The sequence below is a fragment of the Streptopelia decaocto genome (genome assembly GCF_964273445.1).
Source record: "Streptopelia decaocto genome assembly, chromosome: 1".
NCBI classification, from domain to species: domain Eukaryota; kingdom Metazoa; phylum Chordata; class Aves; order Columbiformes; family Columbidae; genus Streptopelia; species Streptopelia decaocto.
The window spans coordinates 94,063,412-94,088,449 of NC_138663.1; the positions used below are offsets into that span (position 1 = coordinate 94,063,412).

General features: G+C 39.0%; 1 protein-coding gene across 1 annotated transcript in view; it reads left to right on the plus strand.

Moving 5' to 3' along the window:
• The window catches only part of GABRG3 (gamma-aminobutyric acid type A receptor subunit gamma3), a gene marked incomplete at both ends in the record, with an annotated part of 334,515 nt that overhangs the window by 259,272 nt on the left and 50,205 nt on the right, over positions 1 to 25,038 (plus strand). Inside the window, one exon of the mRNA XM_082066711.1 lies at positions 23,468 to 23,605. Coding sequence (XP_081922837.1) covers positions 23,468 to 23,605 — 138 coding nt within the window. The remainder of the gene's footprint in view (positions 1 to 23,467; positions 23,606 to 25,038) is intronic.

Here is a 25,038-nt window from a genome sequence, read left to right on the forward strand (position 1 = left end):
CAAATCTCATTTTACCTCCTTAAGAAGATACTCAGTAAACATTCAAAGACTTAAATTGCTTTTTTTTCCCTCTTCATGAATAGCAGATCCTATACAGACTCACTCTGCACTCTTCATACCTTTATTATGATGCTGTTCCAAAGCAAAAAATGATAAACCTACAGAATTTACAAAGGTCAAGTTTTTTTCAGACTGATTGCACCAGAGCTGAAAAAAGTCTCCCTAACATCGCATCCTCCTTCTGACTTTAAAGAATAGTCTTATTTTCCCCCTCTCACATCAGGTCAGTAAAATAATCTACAATTCACTGGGATGACTGATAAGTCTTTGAAAAGACTAGCTCATATACAGGGAGATAGATGTATCTTTAGTGATGGTTTTGGTTGTGGTTTTTTGTATATGTGAAAACATACTGTGTATGAGGAAGATGAAAGGGCATTGGTTTTAAATTGAGTTTTATTCTTACTGAAAGTTATTTGGCTGACAACAGCAGAGAATTAAATTATCTGCCAGCCATACGAATAGTATAATAGGAGCACTGGAACTTCATTATGCTGCCAAGTGTATAACTTCCACCTTGGTCAGAAGGAAGAAGGCCAAAAATCCAGCAATGACAAAGAAGTCATTGGCCTCTGCACCACCACCACTGCCCCTGTAGCCCTGCAGCATCTGACAGATAAAATAGCTGGGACTGTGCCAGCTGCGAGGATGCAGAAAGCAGCTGGGAAGGAGTGATTCGTGTCACGGACCATATACCCAACAGCCATCAGAGGGGAGCAAAGTTCGGTCACAGTTTGACCTCTATTTGAACCAGAGACTTACAAAGGCGAAAGGCTCTATGTGCCATTATCAGTTCCCAGAGTCATTGAATCCTCTCATGGAAATTAAATTTTATCTTCACCATGGCATTCCTGAGTACTAGTCGAGAGGATAGCAGAAATCAAGGCTGCATGCAAGCCTGTCTAAATTCTTCTGTCTCCTGGAATCTGAAGGAAGCCATTTATCACTGGGGTTTAAAGACAGAATTTGAATTTGATTTTTCTCTCCAGCTGCTTTATGTGTTTATGTGTATTAAATATTTTATTGAAAAATAATTTAATACTTTTGTAATAACCATGTTTCTCAAGGAATGCGACGTTGCTATGCCAGACTCCCTGCTGTGTTCTGTAAACTTCGAATTCATTACTGAGGAAAGGCTATCAATATTTTTTCATTATTACAGTATCCCTTTGCTCTGAAATTATCACAGAGAAAGAAGTAGACCAGATGTCACTTGTTTTCATTGTCATCCCACACAGTCAAATATCTCTCATGAAATTCCCAGAGCAATCCTTATTCCTTGACTGGCTTTGGTTCCTTCTGAACCAAAATGTAGAATTTGCTTCATCTTCCCAGGAAATATGCAGTGGAAACAAACAAACAAACAAAATAATAATAATAAATAAATAAAAATAGACTGGAGAGCAACACAAGTGCTAGCAGTGGCTACTAACATTTTAGTCATGTCTCAAGGACCTTTCGCATTGCTGTGATTAGAATTAGGCTGTGTCCTGAAATACTTAGACACTCCAGAGTCAATGGAGTAATTTAACTGGGTGTCTGGGAAATGGTGTTACCCAGAGACAACATCCTAAATGGAGCCTGGGGTTGCCTGGGTCTGCTCAAGTTCTGTAGTCCCCTTGTGCTCCTGGCACCAGCTAGGAGAAGGCTGTGAAATACTTGTTCTTTCATGCATGGTCCCACCTCAAGGACTAGTGGAATGTGGCATCTGGTTTTGGCTGTCTTGTTTCTTAATAACTGGGGTGAACTGTTAATGAAACAGCTAGAAAAAGCCCAATGAGGAAAAAAATAGCCTTTTTATGTTTCTAATGCTTAATCAGAAATGCTGAACTGTAGAGGAAACTACATGTTCAGTTTAGCCTGTATTTTATATGCTGCGTTATGTGAGGAAAGAAGAGTGATAACATAATTTTTTTTTCTTATGAGTGAATTTTAATTATGTGCTATGATTATGTAAATCCATCAGATTTAACAATTGCAACAGATGGCAAAAACCTAAGCTTTCCTGACTGAGATATCCATTGCAATTTGAGGTATCCTGGACACAAAAAAATGCTGTTCTATCAACAAATAAAGATAACAGTATCGCTGAGGAGTGAGGGTGATGATGTGAGCTTTGGCCCATAAAGCTGGTTTACTGGTCGTGTACAGAGAGAACTGTTAGTAAGTTTATCAATAGCCAAAGAAACCAACATATTCAAGGCTATGAGCTTGAATGTCTGGAAACAGTGTATGGACCTTAAAACATGCTTACCCTAACAACAAGAACATTTTGAAGGATCATCTCAAACATGCAGCAGCACATTCAGAAACCCATCAGGATAAGCAGTGCAATGTAACAGATGTGGTTGGAGACACCAGAGCCCTCAGTACTTCTTCTGACTCTGTTGCTGGTCTTGCAGGACCATCTGCAAGTTGCTTCTCCTCCATGTTGCTCCCCATGCAAGTCTGTGTCCAAAACAGGGAGGAGGTCCCAGGCTGGCTTCCCACACCACCAGGGACCACCACTTGTCTGCTCTGCCCTTCTGCTCACCTGAAAGATAGGCTGTGGTGGGTATTACCAGAACGAGAGACAGTATCAGTCCAGAAATACAGTTGCCTTGTGGAATTCTGAAGCCTTATTCTTCTACTTTGTGCAGTTTCATATTTATAAAGCAGAAATTAGACTCCATTCTTCCATAGTAGATAAGCAATTCAGTCTTGGGATTCAGCTGCAAGTTTGGAAATGTGCAATAAGGAGGCATTTATTTGAATTATCTAAGGAGAAGTAAATTTATAAGCCAGGACCAACATTCTATCTGCAAATGCTTTCATTTTAGAGACTTCCTCCGGATACATTTTTGTTTAATATTAATACCAGAGATGAAATCACAGGACAGCTGTTCAGTTTTTCCTGCTCTGGGACTATACTGTAGATTGAACAGGTTAACTATAGTTGTGCCTGGAACAGAAAATGGGATGGCAGCCACCTCCTACGGTCAATGCTCAAGGGCACTGTGATTGTCAGCCTCTTTATACATAGCAGCTTTATAGTAATCATCATTTCAGCAGCAATTGACCTTGCAAATACAAGGTCCTGAGGCAAAGAAATGATTTACAACATAGCTGCTGGAATGGTGTCCAGGGTGGAGAGCTCAACAGAAGCATAGCAGCATCTAAGACTGATGACAAAAGGGGGTATGTTTTTTTCCCAAACATAAACAAGAAATGCATTATCAGCAAAGTGTGAAGAACACTAAAAGAATGAACTTGTCTTTGAGCTATTTTGGAAAAGGGTTCACCCTTTTAGCTCTTCCTAATATTGCGAGGAAGAAAATTATTTTGGCTAACACCTCATGAGTGTGCAAGGACAAGAGAAATGAAGCATTTTATTAACGTAAGTACTCTTGTAAAAATCACAAAAATTTCTGGATCAAACTGGACCCTGCATCTAGTCCAGCATCATGTTCTAGCAACAGGTCATATCAGAAGTTTCTGAGAAACTCTGTAAGAGAAAATTAAATTATTTTGTTCATTTGGGAAGCTGACTGTGAAGTTTGTGGATTCTGCGTAGGTCTGAATCAGACCAAAACTCTAGTCAGATCACAACCTGACCTATGCTATCTCTTGCTTTTGCCTTAAATTACAGTTCCTTAAGTATCCTGAAAGATGGCAAGAATCTGTTGGTCATCACTGCCACAGATACACAACAGAAATATCAATAGCAATTTTCTCCCCCTCAGAAGGTTTGGGCTGCCAGGTGGAGCTGCTGTAGCAATGCGACATATGCCCCCTCCCTTCAGTCGGCTTCAATGCTGGGATTCCCCCTGCAGCAGCATCCTATTGCCCAGGGCATCTCATAGGCTTCCTGTGACTCTTTGCTCTGGGCTGTCAGGCAAGGGCACCTCCAAACTGGGCTGTCCTGGGAGCCTAGGCAGCTGGCTCAGGTATCTCTGCATCGACTCCAGGGCCAGAGACCACTGGTAGATCATGCATCTGTACCTTCCACAGATGAATCACCCAGCAAGCAGTGACATATCAGAGGCTAAGCAGGTGATAAAAGGACAAGACTATCATTTTCTGCTATTTTATGCACATCAGGATGAAAGGTGATGCCAAAACTGGCAGTCCTGTGAGGAGGGTAAGAGCCTGCATCCATCAACACTGGCAGATTTCCTGGCAGCAGCTATGGTAGCCCTTCTGCCTTCCTCTCCCTGTGGGTGACCCCATCACTCCTTCCAAGAAGGAAAATTTATTCCCAGTGCTCTCAGGTACAGGTTGAGATGCTCTAAAAGGAAATGAAGAAGTTATTTTTTAACTTCCTAGTGTATACATCCTGGTATCTTAACTGCAGGCTTGTCTACTATTTTGAGAGTTTTCTTAATGATAGCTTTGCTAATAACCATCAACGGGCAATAAACTTTATGGTCTTATTGTGTACTTCATTGAAAAATTATTCTACCTTTTTTTTTCTTTTTTTTCTTTTTTTTTTTTGATTTTCTGCCCTCTGAATTTAATGACAAGTTCTCTCATTTTTGTATTCTGTGGGGACACGTCTTGAAGCACTTGTGGCACCTTTTTGATGTCATGCATTACTTTGAAAGCCATTGTCAACACCTCTGTGGGGTTTTTTTCCTGAAATAATCTGTTCCAATCTTTTCAATCTCTCTTCACAAAAGTATGGTTTCTGAATCCAGCCATTTCCATTATTAATCTCTCAGCTCCCTCTATTCGCAATTTTTAAAAATAGGATAGCTGGAGATGAGCACTGTGTTTCAGGTGAGAGTGCACCTTATAATGGAATTGTTACATTTTCAGGCTGATTTTCCTCTTCCTGTTGGTTTTCACATTTAATTTGATTTGTATTTATTTTTTGACTGCTGCAGCCCTTTGAATAGCAAGATTTTCAATGCACTCCTGAAGCTATCACAGCTCTAATTTAGTTTGAAGAACTCAAACTCTTCCACCTAGAGTGCATTACACTGGTCAGCACCAAAGAAGTGACAAGAATCTACCAGCCAATTATTAGAGTTGTTGCAAGGAATCACAGATACCAAATAAGCTCATGGTAACTGAGATGTTTTAGATTATCACCACTGAGTAGTAGTGTAGGTGTAAGATGGATAAAGGAATCAAGAGACTTGGCAACAGGGATTTCAAACACCTTCTGTTTGTGCTACACAGCTGAATCTCCTAGAGAAAAAGGTCTGGAAGAGCTGCATAATTCCCTGTGGCTGAACAGCAACACGTCGGTGAGATCTTTTCTTTGGGGAAGGAGCATAAGAATGTGAAAACTTGGAGGGACACACTAGAGCTGAGTGGGATTGACATTGTCTTGGAGAAAAGCTATTCTGTGCCAAGGATGTTCATCTTTAGCCCTGCCGTAACAGGCATGGCAATCTGCCAAATGGCTCACAGGCTCAGTTATATCTTGTCAGTGACTAGACATGAGACATCAAGTCTTGTGAGACATCACACCCCCCTAGACATGAGAAAACTTGAGCAAAATCAGACATTGAGCCATGTAGATTATATATCCCCCAAAATATCTCCTTCTACATTACGGAAGTATGCTTTCTCCTTAAAGGTGGTTAATCTAATGGGACATTGCAAGCAGAAAACAAGAAATCTCTGACAGATCACCTAGAAACTTCAACATCTTGAATCGTACCTAGCCATAATGCCAGGCTATTCATTTCAAACAATGTCTGACATCTCATTGAAACGAGCTGTTATGCAAGCAATGATAATCCTTTCAAATTTAATGGAGTTTCTGAATTTAGTACCATGCACCTGCAATGCTACCTCATCTTTCTTTCAAAACCAAAGATTTAGAAAAAAATACAGAAAGGAACATCTTTTTGAATCAGAATACTAATCTAGATGTCAATCTGTTTGAGCACAGCACTACATTTTGAAGATTTACAAAAGTGCTATCTTTTATTATTATTTAAAACACAGTAGGCCAGATTTATATATAGTGAGATGCAAATTCAAGTAAAAAAATTAAAGAATTCTGTAGAGTGGAAGGACATAAGCATATAGAAAGATTATTAGAGAAGTCTGTCACTTCTAGTCTATGGGCATTTTTGTTGCTATACTAATTTGGTATAATGAATATCTTCAGTACTGCTGTTCTGCTAACGTGCTTCTCTTTGCAACATTTGTTTTATAAACCCATGGAAAGCGATACGGAAGTCTCTGCTCCTGCTGTGCATGTTATACATATCAGCTACCATAATGTTTAACTTCAGCTGATTTTTTTTTATATTTCAGTAATCATAAGAATCATGATGGTGTAATTATGGTGGGTGTGTGGGTTTCCTCTGCATCAGGCATCTGTATGTACGTAGGGGACTTTTGCAGCTTCTGGAAAAGGAGGCTGAGCATATGATTTGCATGGCAATCCAAACTGAGATTGATATCCGTCTCCCTGTACTACTGTGCAAGTTGCCTACACAAGCAGGGAAGAAGGCAGTGGGAGAGCAAACTCAGTGTAGCCACGTTTCTGTATTCTACCCCAAGATCAGGGAGTGGATGAGGGCTTTACTTTGCCTTCTCACCCTACAACAGAACTGGTGTGTCAGAAACAGCAGATGTCAATCAGAAGTCCCTGGGGTTGCATCCTCAGCCAAAGAGACCAAGGAACTGGATCAGGGTGGTTTCCCAGTCCTGGCTGAGGTACAGCACAGTTAGGTGCTTCCTTCCCTGTGTCTCATGACAAAGTCATAACTAAGTCTTAAAAATCTCATAAGTATTAGCTGTATCCTCACTGTTAGACCCCTAACCCTGACATTAAATATCCTGCACTCCAGCCACTCGACAGTTTCAGTTTTGCAGCTGCACTTTCCTGGAAGTGTTCTAATTGTATATTGGATAAAGAATTCAAGAAATATGCAAGAGACATATTTTCTCTGATGCTTAAAAACAGGCAGTCAGGTCAGTCAGTGCTTTTAAAGTCACCAGGGGTTTTTTTGTGGTGGCGGTGGTGGTAATGGGTTTTTTTGGTTATGTTTTTATTTTGGTTTGTTTTGTTTCTTTTTGTTTGTGTGTTTGCTTTGTTTTGGTTTGTTTGGTTGGTGGTTGTTTTTTGCTTTTGTATTGTTTTTGGTTTTTTAACTGTTTTTATTGAAAATCTAGCAGTATTTGGCTGACTAGAAGGAATTTCTCCCTTCAGCCCTTATCTCCTCATGTTTTATACAAACTCTGCTCTAAGCAGTTTACATTAAAGGTTAGACTTTGAGGTCCCTTTTGTAGTTAAAATGTACTTCATATTGCATTTACACATAGCACCTAGCTAAAGCAATCTGCTAGGCCTATCTAGGAGTAGTTACATTTATACAGTCCTAAAATTACATTCAGACCTTTGAACGCAACCGCCAGGCTGATGCGGCCCCCAGTGAAAATGAGTTGGACACCCCTGTGCTAGGCAGCCTATGCAGCAGCATCAACATCTACCTCTCCATATGTTATAACTCAGTTTCCAATTTTATCCAGTTTTGAAGGACATTGCTTGGCTTCATTATAACACAGATGAGCAGCAGGTGCCAGCTCATTATAAGATGCTGAGTCTGAAAAAGTGAATTTTCACTCTTAAATTCTCTTGAATTCTGTGCAGTTATAAAGGAAACGTGCCTTATGAAATGATCTCTTCAAAGCATCTGCAGCCATTATACCATCCTATAAATAACTCTCACCAATATCTTAATCTCATCAGAAAGTAAGGAGAAATAGAAGCTCAAAGTAATTCCCCAGAGACTGGATAACAGTTTTTAAAGAGATGAAGATTAAGGGGTATCCAAACACCAGAAGCATCTGCCCCACTAGAAAAAAAAAAAGTTGTGACTGCCTTTTCACATAGAGGGAGGACATTTGCACAGTGTCTTCTCACATGTGCCATCCTGTTCTGAAGCAAGGAGCACTGCAGCTAATTAGAATATCTGGCATGCTAATTAGCATCTCTGCAAACATGTGAAATATATACTTTTCTTTTAATAATACAATAGCTTACAGGCTCTAAATAGTTCAGTATCACAACAGGAAGCATTGGGGAGCAAATGGCAGAGTATATAGAACCATCAGGAAGAGAGGAGGATACCGAAGTTTTATAAAGGTGCCAATAAACACTTAGAATGCTGGACACTGCTCTTATGTTCTTGGCAAGGTAAATGAAGCATAGTGAGCATCCCACCAGAGACCACTGCACAGCAGAAGGTAGAGACAATTTAATTTCTGTCACCCAGTTCCTCAGTGTTCCATTTCTCTAATTCTTTGCACCCAGATATGGGGGTGGTGAACCAAAGAGTGAGTCAATATAAGTTATCATAGAATCATTTTGGTTGGAAAAGACCTTTCAGATCATTGAGTCCAGCCATTAAGCCAACTGTTATTAAACCATGTCCCTAAGAACCTCACCTACGCATCTTTTAAACTCCTCCAATGATGGTGATTCAACCACTTCCCTGGGAAGCCTGTTCCAGTGCCTGACAACCCTTTCTGTGAAGAATTTTTTCCTAATATCCAATCTAAACCTCCCCTGGCACAACTTGAGGCCATTTCCTCTCATCCTATCACTTGTTATGTGGGAGAAGTGATCAACCCCCTCCATGCTGCAACCTCCTTTCAGGTAGTTGTAGACAGCGATAAGGTCTCCCCTCAGCCTCCTTTTCTCCAGGCTAAACAGCCCCAGTTCCCTCAGCTGCTCCTCATCAGAATTGTGCTCCAGACTCCTCACCAGCTTTATCACCCTTCTCTGAACTTTCTCTAATACCTCAATGTCCTTCTTATTATGAGGGGCCCAAAACTGAACACAGGATTCAAGGTGGGGCCTCACCAGTGCCGAGTACAGGGGGACGATCATTTCTGTAGTCCTGCTGACCACACTATTGCTGATACAAGCCAGGATGCTTTTGGCCTTTTTGGCCACCTGGGCACCCTGCTGGCTCATGTTCATACAGCTGTCAATCGACAATTCTCTGAAGGACAAGGTATACATGTCTACTGATCTAAAATTAGCAGACATGGGACACTTATTGCAAAAATGATTGTGGATTTGTCACATACAGACAGCTGGTTTCAATATGAATGTTTTAATTTCTGTGCAAGATCTGGGAACCTTTCTGTAAAAGGCGTGGGGATGCCATGCAAGAAGCCCTCAGTACAGTAGAGACATGGATCTCTTGGAGAGGCTCCAGAGGAGGGCCACAGAAATGACCAGAGGGCTGGAACACCCCTCCGATGAGGACAGGCTGAGAGAGTTGGGGTTGTTCAGCCTGGAGAAGGCTCCAGGGAGATCTTATTGTAGCCTTTCAGTAGTTGAAAGGGACCTGTAAGAAAGATGGGGACAGACTTTTTAGCAGGGCCTGTTGTGACAGGACAAGGGGTGATGGTTTTAAACTACTGGAGTGGAGATTCAGACTAGACATGAAGAAGACATTTTTACACTGAGGGTGGTGAAACACTGGCCCAGGTTCTCCAGAGAGGTGGTAGATGCCCCATCCCTGGAGACATTCCAGACCAGGCTAGACAGGGCTCTGAGCAACCTGATCTAGTTGAAGATGTCCCTGCTCATTGCAGGGAGGTTGGACTAATTGACCCTTAAAGGTCTCTTCCAGCCCAAAGTATTCTATAATTCTATTATTTCTATGACTTCAATAACCCCTTTCAAAAGAAATAGGAAACTGTGGATAAATAGGCAAGGGAGTTTTGTACAATTACATATACTACTGTAATGAGTGAGTGATGGGAGCTTATTTTCCATTCTTCAGCTGAATAACAATATTACTGTTACTTGAGTTGAGCTAGAATAATGGCTTCTGACCTATCATTCAAGAAAGGGAGCTCTTGCTTTCACAAAATTTAATACTTTCTTAATCCAGAAATCTTGTAATCAATGTAGGTTTTCAACATATTCAGGTTCCAGCTTAAAATTTATCTTGTTCCTTTCTCAGTAGAGTTTACTTCCAAAGAGAAAATAAATGCTACCTTATGTGCCCATCTCACCTTGTGTTCTTCTGGTTGCTCTGGCATGCAAAATACAAGTCAAGGAACGTATCTTGGGCAGTAGGGCTCTCCTTGCTCTCCTCTTTCACTAATGCATTCATTCTTGTCATCTTGATTTCCCTGTTTTAAAAGCCTGCTCCTGGCAAGCAAAGAGATGCGTCACTGAGATGGGCAAGGACAGCAGTAGTCTGCTGTCTGGGGCAGCAGTGTGCACATTTCTGCTGATCCTTTTGCCTGTGTCAGAGCCCTGGGAAGCTTGTACAGGACTTAAAGACTCAGACCTACCATCTGAGCCCTGTGCATTTGAATTGCTTTACCCTGGACTTCTGTGAGGGCTCTCTCCCCTAGGACATGGGTTGTGTGTTTTGGAGCTTGACTTCCCATCCTGGTGACTTGTTGAGCCATGGCTGCCTCTAGCATCTTCAGCAATCTGTCCTCAATGAATGAGCAAACAAAATGAAGACCACTTGCAGTGGGGTTTTAAACACCAAGCAAGAGAAGGAGACAGATTGGGAAAAAAAGAGATAATTAAAACATACACCTGTTCCAAAACACTTTCAAGGAAAGACAATGCTATAGGTTGGAAAGAAAATCCAGGACTAAAATGGAAGATAAAGATAGAAGCCCAAGAAGGTTAAGGTAATGGGAATGGAGAAGACTCCTTGTTAACAGTGGTCTGGTTGGGCAACATTTTGAATAATCTTCAAATTAATGTCATTGTCATGAAACAATATCATGTCATGGCAAAGTCAGTCACTGCAGTTGAAAAAACTATGCTTGCTGCAAAGCAGAAAGGAGTGTCCAGAAAGCCTCCATGATGAAATATTTTCATCTGCTGGTAGGCTGGAGGATGAGATTCCCTCACTTGTCAGTGTCCTTGGCAAAGCCATCTGAGCAGTCTGAGGCCGAATTAAATATAGCATCTGCCAAATCACTGGGTGGTAGTGGGGAAAGATCTTTTGGGAGCTATGCTAAAATAAGTGGTGCTGCTGGAGAAATATGTGATGAAGGTAGTACAAAGGAAATTATATACTACAGAAGATGTCAGGAGACCTGTTGAGACTCAAATTTGAGACTTTGAGCTCTACACTGTGTGTGGCCTAGGACTGGATGAGCCCACATATCTATTTTTAAGAGCAAGTGCTCTGTTCCTCTCCCCTTTTTTGTGGAACCAGTCCTCTCAAATCATTAGAGTAGTTCAGTGTTCCTGGTATCAGCAGTATTTTTGATTGCAGGAACAGTGAAACTAATGAAGGCCAATATCTCAAGGGCATATGACTTGAGGATGAGTGGCCTTTCTCTGATCCGTAATAAGGCTGCAGCCTTTTACTCCTTGGGGGCCATTATAAGGAAATGTCTCTCCTGTTTGGGAGCTTCTTTTTACAGAATATGTAATATCTGAGGCTTACTTTCTTCTGTCAAATTTCAATAAAATTGGTGAATGAGTGCAAAAGTTATGGAAGCAAGGACAGATAACATGCACACAAACATAGACAAAGAATATAATTACATAAGCCTCATTTCCTAAGCAAACCAAGCCAAAAAACATTTAATTACTGTAACTTGGTTCAAGACACACAAAACAAAAGCTGCTGAGGTTTTGATTTTCTGACTGGGCATTTATTTATTTATTTTTTAAAATAGTGTCAGTATGATTTATGCGGGGCCTGGAATAGCCATGAAATGGCAGCTGTGCGCTTTTCAGAAGAACGGTGTTCAGACTGGTGCTGGGATATGAGAAGGAACAAGAGTGCAGAACAATGGGGCACTTGGGAAGAAACTAATATTTGACCTTTTCCAAAAATTTGAAAAAATGAGTTTTCACAAATAGGATCTTGCACAAAGAGTCTCACTGTTTTATTTTTTTTTTCTAAATATAAACTCATCAAAAAAAAAAAAAAAGGCAGGGGGAGATGTCCATGAGCTGGATATACAGATTTTCTTTCAGAAACATGGGCACACATTCTGCAATAGCAAATGGTTCTGGCAGAACCTAGCAACTGCTTTGTGAGACTAGTATCATTGCCATTTTCACTGCTGCAGGAAAGGCAATTTGACTGCCAATCAGCTAGAGGCCAGAAAACACCTTTGTCTGGGACAGGGTTGCAGCCTTGAGCACCCTTGTAGCCACAACATTCAGAGGGTTTTGGGTGGTGACAGCTGCCTGAGGCCCTGGAAGGTGTTGGCAGAGCCATAGCCTCTGGAGGATCTGGAGCTATTGGAAGCAGTTGTGTTGTGTGTTGTTGCTTTAAAGCTTTAGCAGAAAATGAAGCAGCACAAAACAATGTACAGCTTGTACGCAGAGTTATTTTACGATAGTACCTTGTTCTGAAACAAGATATGGAAGAACTTGATCTTAATACTTCTCTGTTAACTACAGACAAAGCTATCTATGAGCTGAGGAATACAGCACCACAGGGAAAAGTGAAATGCATAAGAAAAGTATGCCTGATATCTTTGATTTATTGGGCAAAAATATTGGTGAGTTGGCTTCTTCAGCCTTACCTCTCATACAGATCTCCAATTTTGTCTTGGGAGATTTAGATCATGATTAGTGTCTGGGGCCAAAAATTGAGACACAAACTACCAGGAGATCCAGAATTTACCCCATTGTGTACAGTAAGATACCAAGATTTAAAGGCGCTGTGTGGATGTGGGGAGAACAGTAAAGGAGCATGACTGCTCAGATGCTTTAGAAGGAATGTTTTAGCTGAGCCAAAGTAAAGCTAACAGAAAAACCCCAGTTTCATGTGCTTGAAATAATATACCTAGACAAGAGATTAAACTATTGAGGTATACAGACATATCACAGAATGATCGCTGTGATCAATACGTGTACCCCAGAAGGTGAGAAAAGAACATGAAGAACACTTGGACTAGTGCACTGGACAGGAGCATCAACTGATTTCCATCAGCAGTATCCTGAGAGAAAATGAGATACAATACTAGAGTTTGGGGGAAAAAAAAGGCATTAACTGGAGAAATAACAGCCCTGGGATGCTTGGACAGCAAATGACAAACCAAGGTATTGATAAATGCTTCCAGAGAAGAGGAAGGCCAAAATTAGTGACTGCAAAATTAATGTATTTACCAATTCATCATAACACCGTTGTTGATATTTAAATGAAAACAGTGCAGTGCTCTCACCAATTTAATTGAGTGTGGCTATAAATACGTCAGACTCAACAAAGTGCTGTGTTCATCTGAAAATTCATTTTGTCAGATAATTTCTGATGAGTTGTTATTAAGAACAGGGAGATTACATCTTAGCTTTTTGTAAGCATGAGACACAGAAAACTATGTGAACATTTATTTTTGATTGCCTAGTCTTGCATACTATGCCAATAATGTGTAGAAAAGTCCTAGGGCGCTAAAGTTGAAAACTAGCAAAATATTACAAAATTTTGTTGTTGTTGTTGCTTTACTTTACAGAGCTATGAAAACTCATTTTTTGTGAATTTTAGTTTGTGTGCAAATTGCTACAAATGTGTATAAATGACAATAAATCTACATACAGAATGATAACTATGTGAATAACAAAATATCATTAATTTATTTGTAAACAGCTGATAGACAGAAAGAAGAAGAATTTAATCATAAATAACTAATTTTGATTTTCCAATATTTCACATGTTAAGTTACAGTGATGCAAAATAGAGAAATAAGTCTTTCAACAACAACAACAAAAAAGTGGTTTATGAGCTTTTTTGTTTTCAACAGCAGCAATAATATTTCGCAAATCTTTTAGAAGCTAACCTTGCTTAATCTCAGGCTTAATGAAATTTTCTGTTTAGTTTTGAGTTTATGTTGTTTCATCCTATGAAATGGCAGTACTCAAAAAGACCACTGTGTTTTCAGTTCTGAGTGTTCTGTTGTTTTACCTTTTATTATCCATTCTGAGAAGACCTATAAAAAAGTCACAATAATCTTGTATGGAAATCTTTATTTGTAACCTGCTTCCATTAATGCTATGTTGACTGAGCATAGTACATTTCTGACAGCTTCTGTAAACCCACAGGCTTTGCTGGTATAGCTCCTGTGAAGCCTGAAGCATTGTTGATACCTAAATTTTCATTTTCATGGTTCTGAAAATGTACAGGTTAGGCTAGTCACAAACCCTATTGATTATGTAAGAAGAATATATAACTACAGTGACTTTTATAATTGAAATTGGATAGATCTTTGATAGAATTTACACAGATATTCTGCCCCAAATTTGACATGCCCTATGTAGTTAGTAGGAAAACAAACAAACAAACAAACAAACACAAAAAAAAAAAACCTTAAAACAAGGAATTTTTAAAGTCCTCAAGAGAGTGCTATTCCACTCCCTCTGGGGTGTTTGAACTCAGTTGGCGAGCATCTTTTGGTGGCATTGTTGTCCATCCTAATTACAAGGAATTTAAGCACTTACTTTAGAAAGGCTATGTCACTAAGCATCTTCAATATAAGTGCAATTTAAATTAATGAAAGAAGGCTATAGAGTGTCAGCAGACTGAAGAATTGCAGATTTGAAAGATATTCCTTTAAAAAACTGAGAGGCTATTTTATAACTTTGTTTTCTAATCTATCCAAAGCAACCCTACTAGGTTTAGTTTTAAATTCTAATGCCAGGAGCTTAGACTTGTTCTCGTTTATCCATGTATTTTTAATCTGCTCTATTGTTATGATGTTGGCTTCCTTTTTTTCAGAAGGTTGAATTAACTTCAACACAGAAAATTGTGAGTGATTGTCATCACCTATATCTGTCTGAGATACTACTTGAGTATGCAGCCACTCAGATTTTGCACATCTCAGCAAAAATCCTGGGAAGCACCTCAAAATTTGCCCTCAGCACATCTAGCACAAAATTCGTGTTTAACTAGACATGAGAAAATCTTGCAAGCAGCTTAATACTCTTCAACAGTCAGTTACAAACTGTAAAGAAAAGTGATTTTTCTCTTCTCACTTGAGTTCATGCAGTCAGCCAAACACAAAATTTTACCTGCTAAAATGTTTATTTTGTGCTGTTTGTTTTCTATTACACAACTCAGTGCACATATTTAGCAGATCAATAATTAGGCTGATCTCATAAGTAGTACACAGCATCATTCAATCACTGTTGTAGGCCACATGCACCTAGAGGAGGTTACATATGTCCTGAGTGCACTGATCTATGCAAGAATGCTCCTCAAAGAAGATACAATTTATATCTGGTAAGCTAGGAATTGGATGAGTCCATTTACCTCTAAGGGTGTTAGGAACGGGGATGTAGAGGAATCTGAACATTTATCAGGTGTTCTAATTATAGTGGAATAATTGTGAGATAATCTGCTGGCCAGGACAGTGCAAACAGATAGGGAAAAGCAATTCCTGCATGCAAAACTTCTGAAAATTGGCTTCCAAACAAAACTGTTAGCAAGCAGTAAACATAAGCATATAAATCAAAATGCACAGCAAAACTTTAAGACAGGCCATAATCTGAGATTTTTTTGGTTTGCTTTGTTTTTTTTCCAGAAAAGGTGGAGGCATTTACAAGATAATAGAAAAGTGTAATTATAGGGACAATATATGTATGATAAAACTATCCATTTAAAAAAACCAAAACCAAACAAAATGGTCACTCTTGCTTACAATTGCAAATGAATCAAAAGGAAAATTGTTTGGTGAGCATAAAGACAGACCACAAAGGTATGATGACAAAACAGAATTGCCTTAGTTTCTTAAAGTAATTTCAAGCTGTTTCACTTATCCTTTAAAATCTGATTCTTGGAACAGGAATTTTTCACTAATAGGGCTCCTTATGATAAAATCATTGCACCCCTATATGAGAAACATCTGACAGACTTCAAAATACAACTATGATTTTTTTTTTTTTTTTCAGGAAGTGAGCACACAAAAAGCCACGTCTCAAAACATCTTGAAGGGAAAACTTCTGTCTCTCATTTCAGTCCAGTCCTGATCATCCTTCTCTGTCTTCCTTCTTTCCCTTCTCATTTTCATCTTTATATTCTCTCCTCTGTTTACTCTAAGCTAAGATTATGATATGTCTATGAGTAGCAAAAAAAAGAGGAAAATGTTTACCTCCTACAAGAGCTAGTTAACAGAAAATCCTTCTTTGGGAACTTGTTTCTCTGACAGCAAGACTTCTCTTTTCATCCTTTCTATTTTGAAGGCTGAAAACATGCATTGATTCTGCAAGTTCCTCCCAAAACCTACACTACCATATAATGTACCAGTAAATTACATCAGCGCCTCTATCAAAAAAAAAAAAAAACAACAAAACACCCAACAGAATTAGTCCCAGGTAAAAGGGTAATTAAGCATTACTGTTGATGACGGTGACTGGCTCCACTAGTTGTTAGCCAAAGTGATATAATAATCATATTAAAGCACACTTTTAGGTAGAAAAACTTTATTCTCTTCTTTGGAAGATGTATCTTTTAACTTCAGGGCAGTATTAAATCCATTATTCTGCAGTAATGGTTGTGTTGGTTGGTTTTTTCATGAGCTAATGTACCGTTAATGTCAATTACCAATGCAAGCAAACAGGGCAAAGAATAACATTTATAATTGCTGTAGTTACCACCTAAGTGCAATTATCTACAACTGCTGAAGTAAGTCACTTCAGGTTTTAAAAGCTATCTTTACAGCATTCACATTTATCTGGTTTTATTATAGCTGCCTTTTAAAATACCTTATAGTTTTTCTTGTTAATTTTGTTTTGTTTGTTTTGTTTTTGTTTTGTTTTGTTTTGATGATTGATGAGTGAGAAAACATCTAGCAAACCTTCATTTGTGGACAGAGAGAACTCAATATGCATCTAATTACAACTATTGTTTTCCATACATCTTCAGTAAACAATTAAATGTCTCCATTCTCTTTGCCTGCTTCTGCTTTAGTCTACCCTGATAGATTCCTCTTGAAAAGACATAATGAATTTTCTATATTATCTAATTTTTATTTTGTTTTATTTTAAACTAGTTGAGTTGAAACTTTTCTCTTTCTGTCATCTAATTATGCTTAATAAGTGCATACAATCATGAAATCGAAGGTAGTATCACTTTTAATTTAGGAACATCCAGGATTATCCTAGTTAAATGTACACACACCTTCTGAGAACAAACACTGGACAGATACAGGAATAGATCACTGAGAAACCTGTTCATCCAAAATGTCGCGGAATTTGGATTAAACATGCAGTTTACTTGCAGACAGCAAACAAACAAACAAACAAAACCCCCACAAATGAACAAAACAAAACCAAACAAATAAATTTATAAAGACTACTAACAAGAAACAGAGCTCTGGCAGGTTCTGTGGAAGTATATAATTTGTCATCCACAACACAGTAGCAGAGAAAGGTGCATTTCTGGACTTCATTATCCTTGTACAGCAGGGGTTGTGTTGACAGAGGTCTCCTGATTAGCCTGAAAAGAGTTCACTAGGTAGCATTTGTGGAGGTAAAGAGTGTCTGGAAGCAGCTGGCTGCAAGGTGTGAAGGGCTGACCATATTTTTCCTCTAATTGCATTGGGGCATCCTTCCTCTCCTGACTACCTTCACTGGCAGCAGTCAAATCTACCACACTCCTTCCATGCCTGTGGAGGGTCCATGCCTTGGATCACTAGCTGATGATGACAGCTTGTCTTTCAGATCAGGCTTTCTCCTGACTTTCCATATCTAACACTCCTGGAAAAGCAGAACCTCCCCAGAATCCAGCTACAGCTTTCAAATATGACTCCTGTCATATGCATCAGCCTCCTGGCAGACATTTAACTGAACCAATCCTTTCTTGCCTGCTTCCCCCACATTTTCAGCTTTGCTGCTGCTTTCATTAACTCCTCATTGCATGCTCTAAGAATACAATTTTTTCCAAGGCTAGAAAGGAGAGATGAGCTTCCTTGTTGCAGTATTTCTTCTGCTACCAGCTGGGTCTGACTGTGTTATAATGGAATATAAAGTGTGGGGAAACAGCACTATAATAAACTGATTTCACAAACTGGGGAAAGCACATCTGAAGAGATAAGAAAAGGTTGGGTGTTTTTTCCCATGCCTATCTGTCTTTCTATGTCTTAGATACATTTCTAAGTAAAGGTTTTTAGACAGAAATTATTCTTTAAGTGGTCTATGTCTTTTTTGACATGACCCCCATCCTGCCATCTTCATCCCATCTCTGCTCGCTTCCTAAATAGACCCCTTTTCACAGAAAAGAAGGTGGAACAAAGAATCAATCATTGATCTAAGTAAGATTCCCAGATCAACAACAGTATTGGTAAAATCAAGGTTAGAGGCAGTATGCACTAACAGGCATGGATACATAAATGATTGTAGTATGAAAGTTGCTGATTTTCCATCGTCATTAAACCTCTGTAGCAGACATGCTTCAGTGCCACTTGACACTAATTGTCACCGCTATCTTTTAAATGCATATGTCTCTCATCCAGCCTGGAGATGTTTCTGGCCTTGACTATTTTTCCAGCAGTTTGGTGGAGTCTTCTGCACAAATCATTCTCCATAGAAAGTGAAGCAGTATGGGAATGAAGAATGAAGTTTAAATATTTTTAACTTGTCAGTTATGAATTGTATGGTGATGCTGTGAGAAGATGCGGTAACATTAGTTGAATTATTCCAGTAATAAAAAGGAAATAAAATAAAATCCACAGAACCTCACAGGTTTCATGAAAATTTCGTTTTCTGATGTAATATGTTCACCTCCAAAATGGTAAAAAGTGCATCTATTATTTATCCATGCTTGCATTATTGGAGTGAAGATCAGTAGTACACTTTAAAAATGCATATGTTTAAGCCTATGAGTGAAGCAACAAAGGTACCAATCATTTGTGTTAACTGGAAAAGTCGTGAAGTATTTTTGGCAAAAGTAAACAGGAGTTATTACATGGATACTTTCTACTGGGCTCTAAATAAATAACTTCAACAAATTTTTTTTCTTGACTTAATTTTACAAAGGCACATAGTACCAGTCTTACAAAATGCCAAATGGCCAAGCTGTTCTCTAAAAGTCTTTTGACATGGTAGTATATAAATCTAAAACACTCTGAAAATGCAAATAGCTACAGCACAGCCTAAAGAATAATGATGAGAAAAAAAAAAAAAAAAAGATAATTTTAAGGTAATTGCATAAATGCATGGGAGGGAAAAAAAAGGTGTTATCTTGAGTTGAGAAGCTCCTGAGTTGCAGGTTGCCAGAACTTGGATAGCTGTAACACAGTGTCTTACTGGCACTCAGTGGAAAGCCTCCAGGACCTCCTGGAGCCTTGCCCTGTTGCAGTATGGATATTCTTACAAAACCTAAAGCAATCTGACAGGGTAAATACACTTGATAGCAATTTGTTCAGTGTGGATGGCTTAAAGCCACATGGTCAAGAATTTAAGGTAAGCTACTGCTATTTGTCATGCTGAGGAAGTGAAAGAAAACAGACATTTCTATTGATAATATACTCTTAGTTATGTTGTGGGCGGAACAGCAGAGCTTGCATCTTCTTGTGAAAGTACTGAAGTCTCATTCTGATTTTTTTCTAAAATGAAGCATTTAGAGGGTTAGAAGCAATTAGACTCTATACAAGAAATATTTGATTTCACTGAAAGAAGAACCATCATGAATAGTCCATTCTTTAAGTTAAATGAATCCTAGGAGTGAGATAGTGTCCAACTAGATGTGTCGTTATTCCATAAGAAATATTAGATCTTTTAAATGAATTGAAAAGTGAAGTCATGCGGCACTGGAGCAAAACATTTTAGCAGTTATTTAACAGGTGGAAACAACTCCTTTTGAATCACTAGTACTTAATCTCCTTTGATGTTAAGTAACTCAACTATTGTAAGAGCAGATGTCAGCAACTGTGGATTAAGGGGACTACTACTGAAAGGACATGATGGTCTCCTGAAGTCAGTTGTTTACTGTTTAGTGACAATGAATAATACTGGAAGTAGTCATTCTGAGATTGAATCTGTCTCTTCTTAGTCAAAAATATAGGAAAAATCTTGAAGGATGAGAGTCTCATGAACTTGTTCCTGGCTACATGCTGCTCATACCAGAATAAACAACTGAGATGGATAACATGTTACCAAACTTTCAAGCTTACTAACAGTTTAATGGATTTTTGGTAGGATGGCCATCGGGTGAAAAAAAGAGCCAAAAATCAGGAAGAAATTGAATTCAAAACTATTTGACACAACTTTTTAAGTAGAATTTGGAAAAAAAAAAGTTAAAAGTTCATTTTGGATCAACTAAATAGTGTATTAAAAAAGAAAAATCTTTGTTACTTCCAGGCTATTGGAAACAATTTTACTTGGAATGATTATGATGAAATTTACTTGAGAAAAGGAACCCCCCCTACTACCTGATACAAAATATGCTAAGTAGCACTTGGGGCCACAAGTTCTGCAGCAGGAGCTGGTGTAGGGAGTACAACAGGAAGAGTGTTTCCTTTCCTCCACATCAGGATGCAGATCAGGAGGCAGGATTAGGACCCAGATTGCATGGCAGCCTTCCCTGTACTCCTGGTACTGCTTTGTGGGGAAGAGGCAATGCTTCAATCTCCACCCAGTATGAGGACACAGCAACCACAGCACAACAAGGAGTCCATCTGAATGCTTCTTGCCTCCTGAACTTCAGGGAATAGATCAGTCTCCATGAATGAAGCCAATCTGAGAAGGCTCCTGAGAGCCAGGTCCTGCGTGGCTAACCTGATCTCCTTCTATGACAAGATGAACCATGTAGTGGATGAGGGAAAGGCTGTGGATGTTGTTTACCTAGACTTTAATAAAGCCTTTGACACTGTTTCCCACAACATTCTGCTGGAGAAACTGGCTGCTTATGGCTGCTTATAGCTTATGGCTTGGACCAGTGAGTCCAATTTCTTCACTGAGTAGAAAACTGGCTGTATGATTGGGCTCAAAGGGTTGTGGTGAATGGAGTTAAATCCAGTTGGTGACTGGTCACAAGTGGTGTTCCCCAGGGCTCAGTATTGGGGCCAGTTTTTATCAGTCTTTATCAGTGATCTGGATGAGGGGATCAAGTGCACGCTCTGTAAGTTTGCAGACAACACCAAATTGGGTGGGAGTGTTGACTTGCTGGAATACCATACAGAGGGATTTGGACTGACTTGATCATTGGGCCGAAGCCAATTGTATGAGGTTTAACAAGACCAAGTGCTGGGTCCTGCACTTGTGTCATAACAACCCCAGGCAGCGCTACAGGCTCAGGAAGAGTGGCTGGAAAGCTGTCTGGAGGAAAAGAACCTTGGGGTGTTGATTGACAGCTGGCTGAATATGAGGCAGCAGTGTGCCCAGGTGGCCAAAAAGGCCAACAGTATCCTGGCTTGTATCAGGAATAGTGTGGCCAGTGGGACTGTGGCAGTGATCATCCCTCTGTACTCGGCACTGGTGAGGCCCCACATCGAATTCTGTGTTCAGTTTTGTGCCTCTCACTACGAGTAAGATATTGAGGTGCTGGAGTCAGTTCAGAGAAGGGCAACGAAGCTGGTGAGGGGTCTGGAACAGGAGTCTGATGAGGAGCAGCTGAGGGAACTGGGGCTGTTCAGACTGTAGAAAAGGAGGCTGAGGGGAGACCTTATCGCTCTCCGCAACTACCTGAAAGGAGGTTGTAGCATGGAGGGGGTTGCATCACAACAACAACAAGTGATAGGACAAGAGGAAACGGCCTCAAGTTGTGCCGGGGGAGGTTTAGACTGGATATTAGGAAAAATTTCTTCAAAGAAAGGGCAGTCAGGCATTGGAAAAGGCTGCCCAGGGAGGTGGTTGAGTCACCCTGGAGGTATTTAAAAGATGTGTAGATGTTGTGTTTAGGGACGTAGTTGACTGGTGGACTTGGCAGTGTTATGTTTACAGTTAAATGTGATGATCTTAAGATTCTTTCCCAACCTAAGTGATTCTGTGATTCTATGATTAAATGCAGGGCTTGCCATTAGAGAGAAACACTATTTAGTCAGAAATGTGATCAGAGGGTTCAGTCAAATAGGAGCAAGGCTTGAGAAGGTTTCAGCAGATGCAGGGCTGAGGCTTGGAGGCCCTGCAAAGCTTAACTTCTTTCACCATACCTCTGCATCGTCTGATAATCTGCCAGCCAAAAAAAATTAACCTTTAGATCAGTCTCACATACTGGCACAGCAGATTTGGCAGTGAAATCTGCTTGGCAGCAAGAGTTCTCACGGAGAACAGCAGGGCTTGTGGTTGTTACTCAGTTGGGTCCTTCACAGGCTATTTCTGTATTTACATTGATTTGAAATATAAGAATGTGGCATTTTGAATTAGCACATAGTCATTTTCTACAGATTAGAACTGAGGGACTGGTGGGTCCTTTTCCTGCTGTGCTAGCAAGAGGGATAAATGAGGCCTTACAGAGTGTCCCAGCAGGGTGGAACTTTGAACAAGATGAAGAAGACAATTATACAAGGAAAACATCAAAAAAACAGGACTGTGACCAGAGAAGTTTTTTTGTAAAGCAAATATAAAACTTTATCAGTATCCGATGGGGAAAAAACATACAGCCAAGACAGTTACATTATCTGGCTATTGTTGTTAGGCTTTTAATTTGCTTTGTAATCTACATCTACTATATTAATTATTAGATGAATAGGCATTTATTGAATTATGCATTAGAGAACAATCTAGTTTTAACTACCATGGGTGTCCTGTTGTTTTCTAGATTGTCTATTATTATGGTTTGGGCTGGTTGATGATTTGTTTTTGGACTTCTAATGAAAAATGACATTCTCTAACAAAAAGGAAATAAAACATTTGCATGAGGATTAATTATGACTACTAAGTGCTAAATTGATAAAGGAAGACTTTCAGACGCTATTTCAGCTGTAGAGATCAGGTGATGTCTCATTAAATACCACAGCCTTTAGAAGTAATATGGCATAATCACTTTATAAATTCCATACTAATTAAAAATTGGCTTTTTTGCACTGTATTGAGCTCATTTCAGAAGTACAGTAGCACAAACCACATTAGAACTATTGTCACTGTTAAAACAATCTGTCTTTTTCAATTGCTTACATCTTACACTGACACCCCTACCTTTTTTTTTGCATTCTATTGGTTTGCATATCTCATTCAGAGAATATGTAAAGCAGTATACTTCTGTGTATGGACCTCAAATAAGCATAATCAACCATATTTCTGAAGAAATATTCTTCTGATAGAAACAATCTGAGTTTTTCTCCATTAGAAAATAATAATCATTGTGAAAAACCATAATTTTACCAGTATTACTACTCTATTTTTTATGTGCCATATAACTCTTTAGGTGAATTATACCACCAAACTCACTGGAAAGGCATCAGATCAGAAATGTAGGTATTCCAAACTGCCTCTAAATCAGTGAACAGATACCGTTTTGCAGTACCTTTTTTTATGAAATGAAATATATACATTTTTTTTTTTTTTTTTAATTTCTAGATGGCTACCCTAAAGAGGAAATGATTTACAGATGGAGAAAAAACTCAGTGGAGGCTGCTGACCAGAAATCTTGGAGACTCTATCAGTTTGACTTTATGGGTTTGAGAAATACTTCAGAAATTGTGAAAACCTCTGCAGGTGAGAATAATATAAATAATAATGCTGGTTTTGGAAAACAAATAATTTCAAAATATTTGTTCCAAGTTTGCTTTCACTGAAGTGCAATTTGATTTTCATGTGTACCAATATTCAGATGAAAATGTCTGAAGTGCAGACTTCAAAACTATTGACTTTGTTTAGATTTTCATAACTTCCTTTTCTTTTTCTCTACTCTTTTAATAATTTCAAAAATCAAGGAATAAATACTAACTTGACATAACTATTTGTTACGTTCTTGAAGCTACTGTATGATTTTCATTCCTCAGCTAAGTTGCATTCCTAAGTTGCAGTGCATTCCTAAGTTGCAGTGCGTTCCTGCATTGAGACATAGGTTTTCACCATAAATTAAAAATGAAAATTTTGAGCACAATGGTAAGGTTTGTGAAATTAGACACTTTAACTCATAGTCAATCATTCAGCCACAAGTTCAGTACGTTTCCTAATATTTCAAAAGCACTATTTATTACTCAGCTGATAAATTCCTTTGGTAGTGACCTTACTAATTGATTGTAATTAAAATCTAATGATGCCTATTTTATTTCTTCTAATAACAGCAATATAAGCAAAAAAGATGTGTAAATAATATACATTATTTGAAATTGATAAATTAGCATAAAATTCAAACAATGTCTAAACTTCATATATAACTGAGTAAGCTCTGTCATTGCTATTTGCTAAATCATCTCCCAGTTGCAGAAGGAACCTGCTAGAAGCAACCTTCTGCTTAACAGGTGGTAAATTTTTGAAATTTTTAAAATTTCATTGCATTTATTTTTAAACTGTAAGCATAGCTATGGTGTTCTTTAGGAAACACTGCCAATAATAGTCATAATAAAAATTTATTATTCTGTGAAACTACTGCTATTGGGTCATGACTCACCCACAAACATCGATTATATGTTTTCAGGACTGGATAGCAATTTTGATAGTAATGAAGAGCCACTAAGACCTTAAAGAATATTTTGGGCTAGTAGTTTAGCAGAGCAAAATATTTCAACCAGTGCACATGTAAAAGTTCACTTCTGTTATGGATGGAAATCAGAGTCATGGAATAGCCTGAGTTGGTAAGGACCTCTATAGGTTATCTAGTCCAACCCCCCTGCACTGAGCAGGAACATCTTCAACTAGATCAGGTTGCTCAGAGCCCCATCCAGCCTGGCCTGGAATGTCTCCAGGGATGGGGCATCTACCGCGTCTCTGGGCACCCTGGGCCAGTGTTTTACCACCTTCATTGTAAAAAATGTCTTCCTCATGTCTAGCTTGAATCTCACCTCTTTTAGTTTAAAACCATCACCCCTTGTCCTATTGCAACAGGCCCTGCTAAAAAGTCTGTCCCCATCTTTCTTATAGGCCCCTTTTAAGTACTAAAAGGCCACAATAACATCTTCCTGGAGCTTTCTTTTCTACAGGCT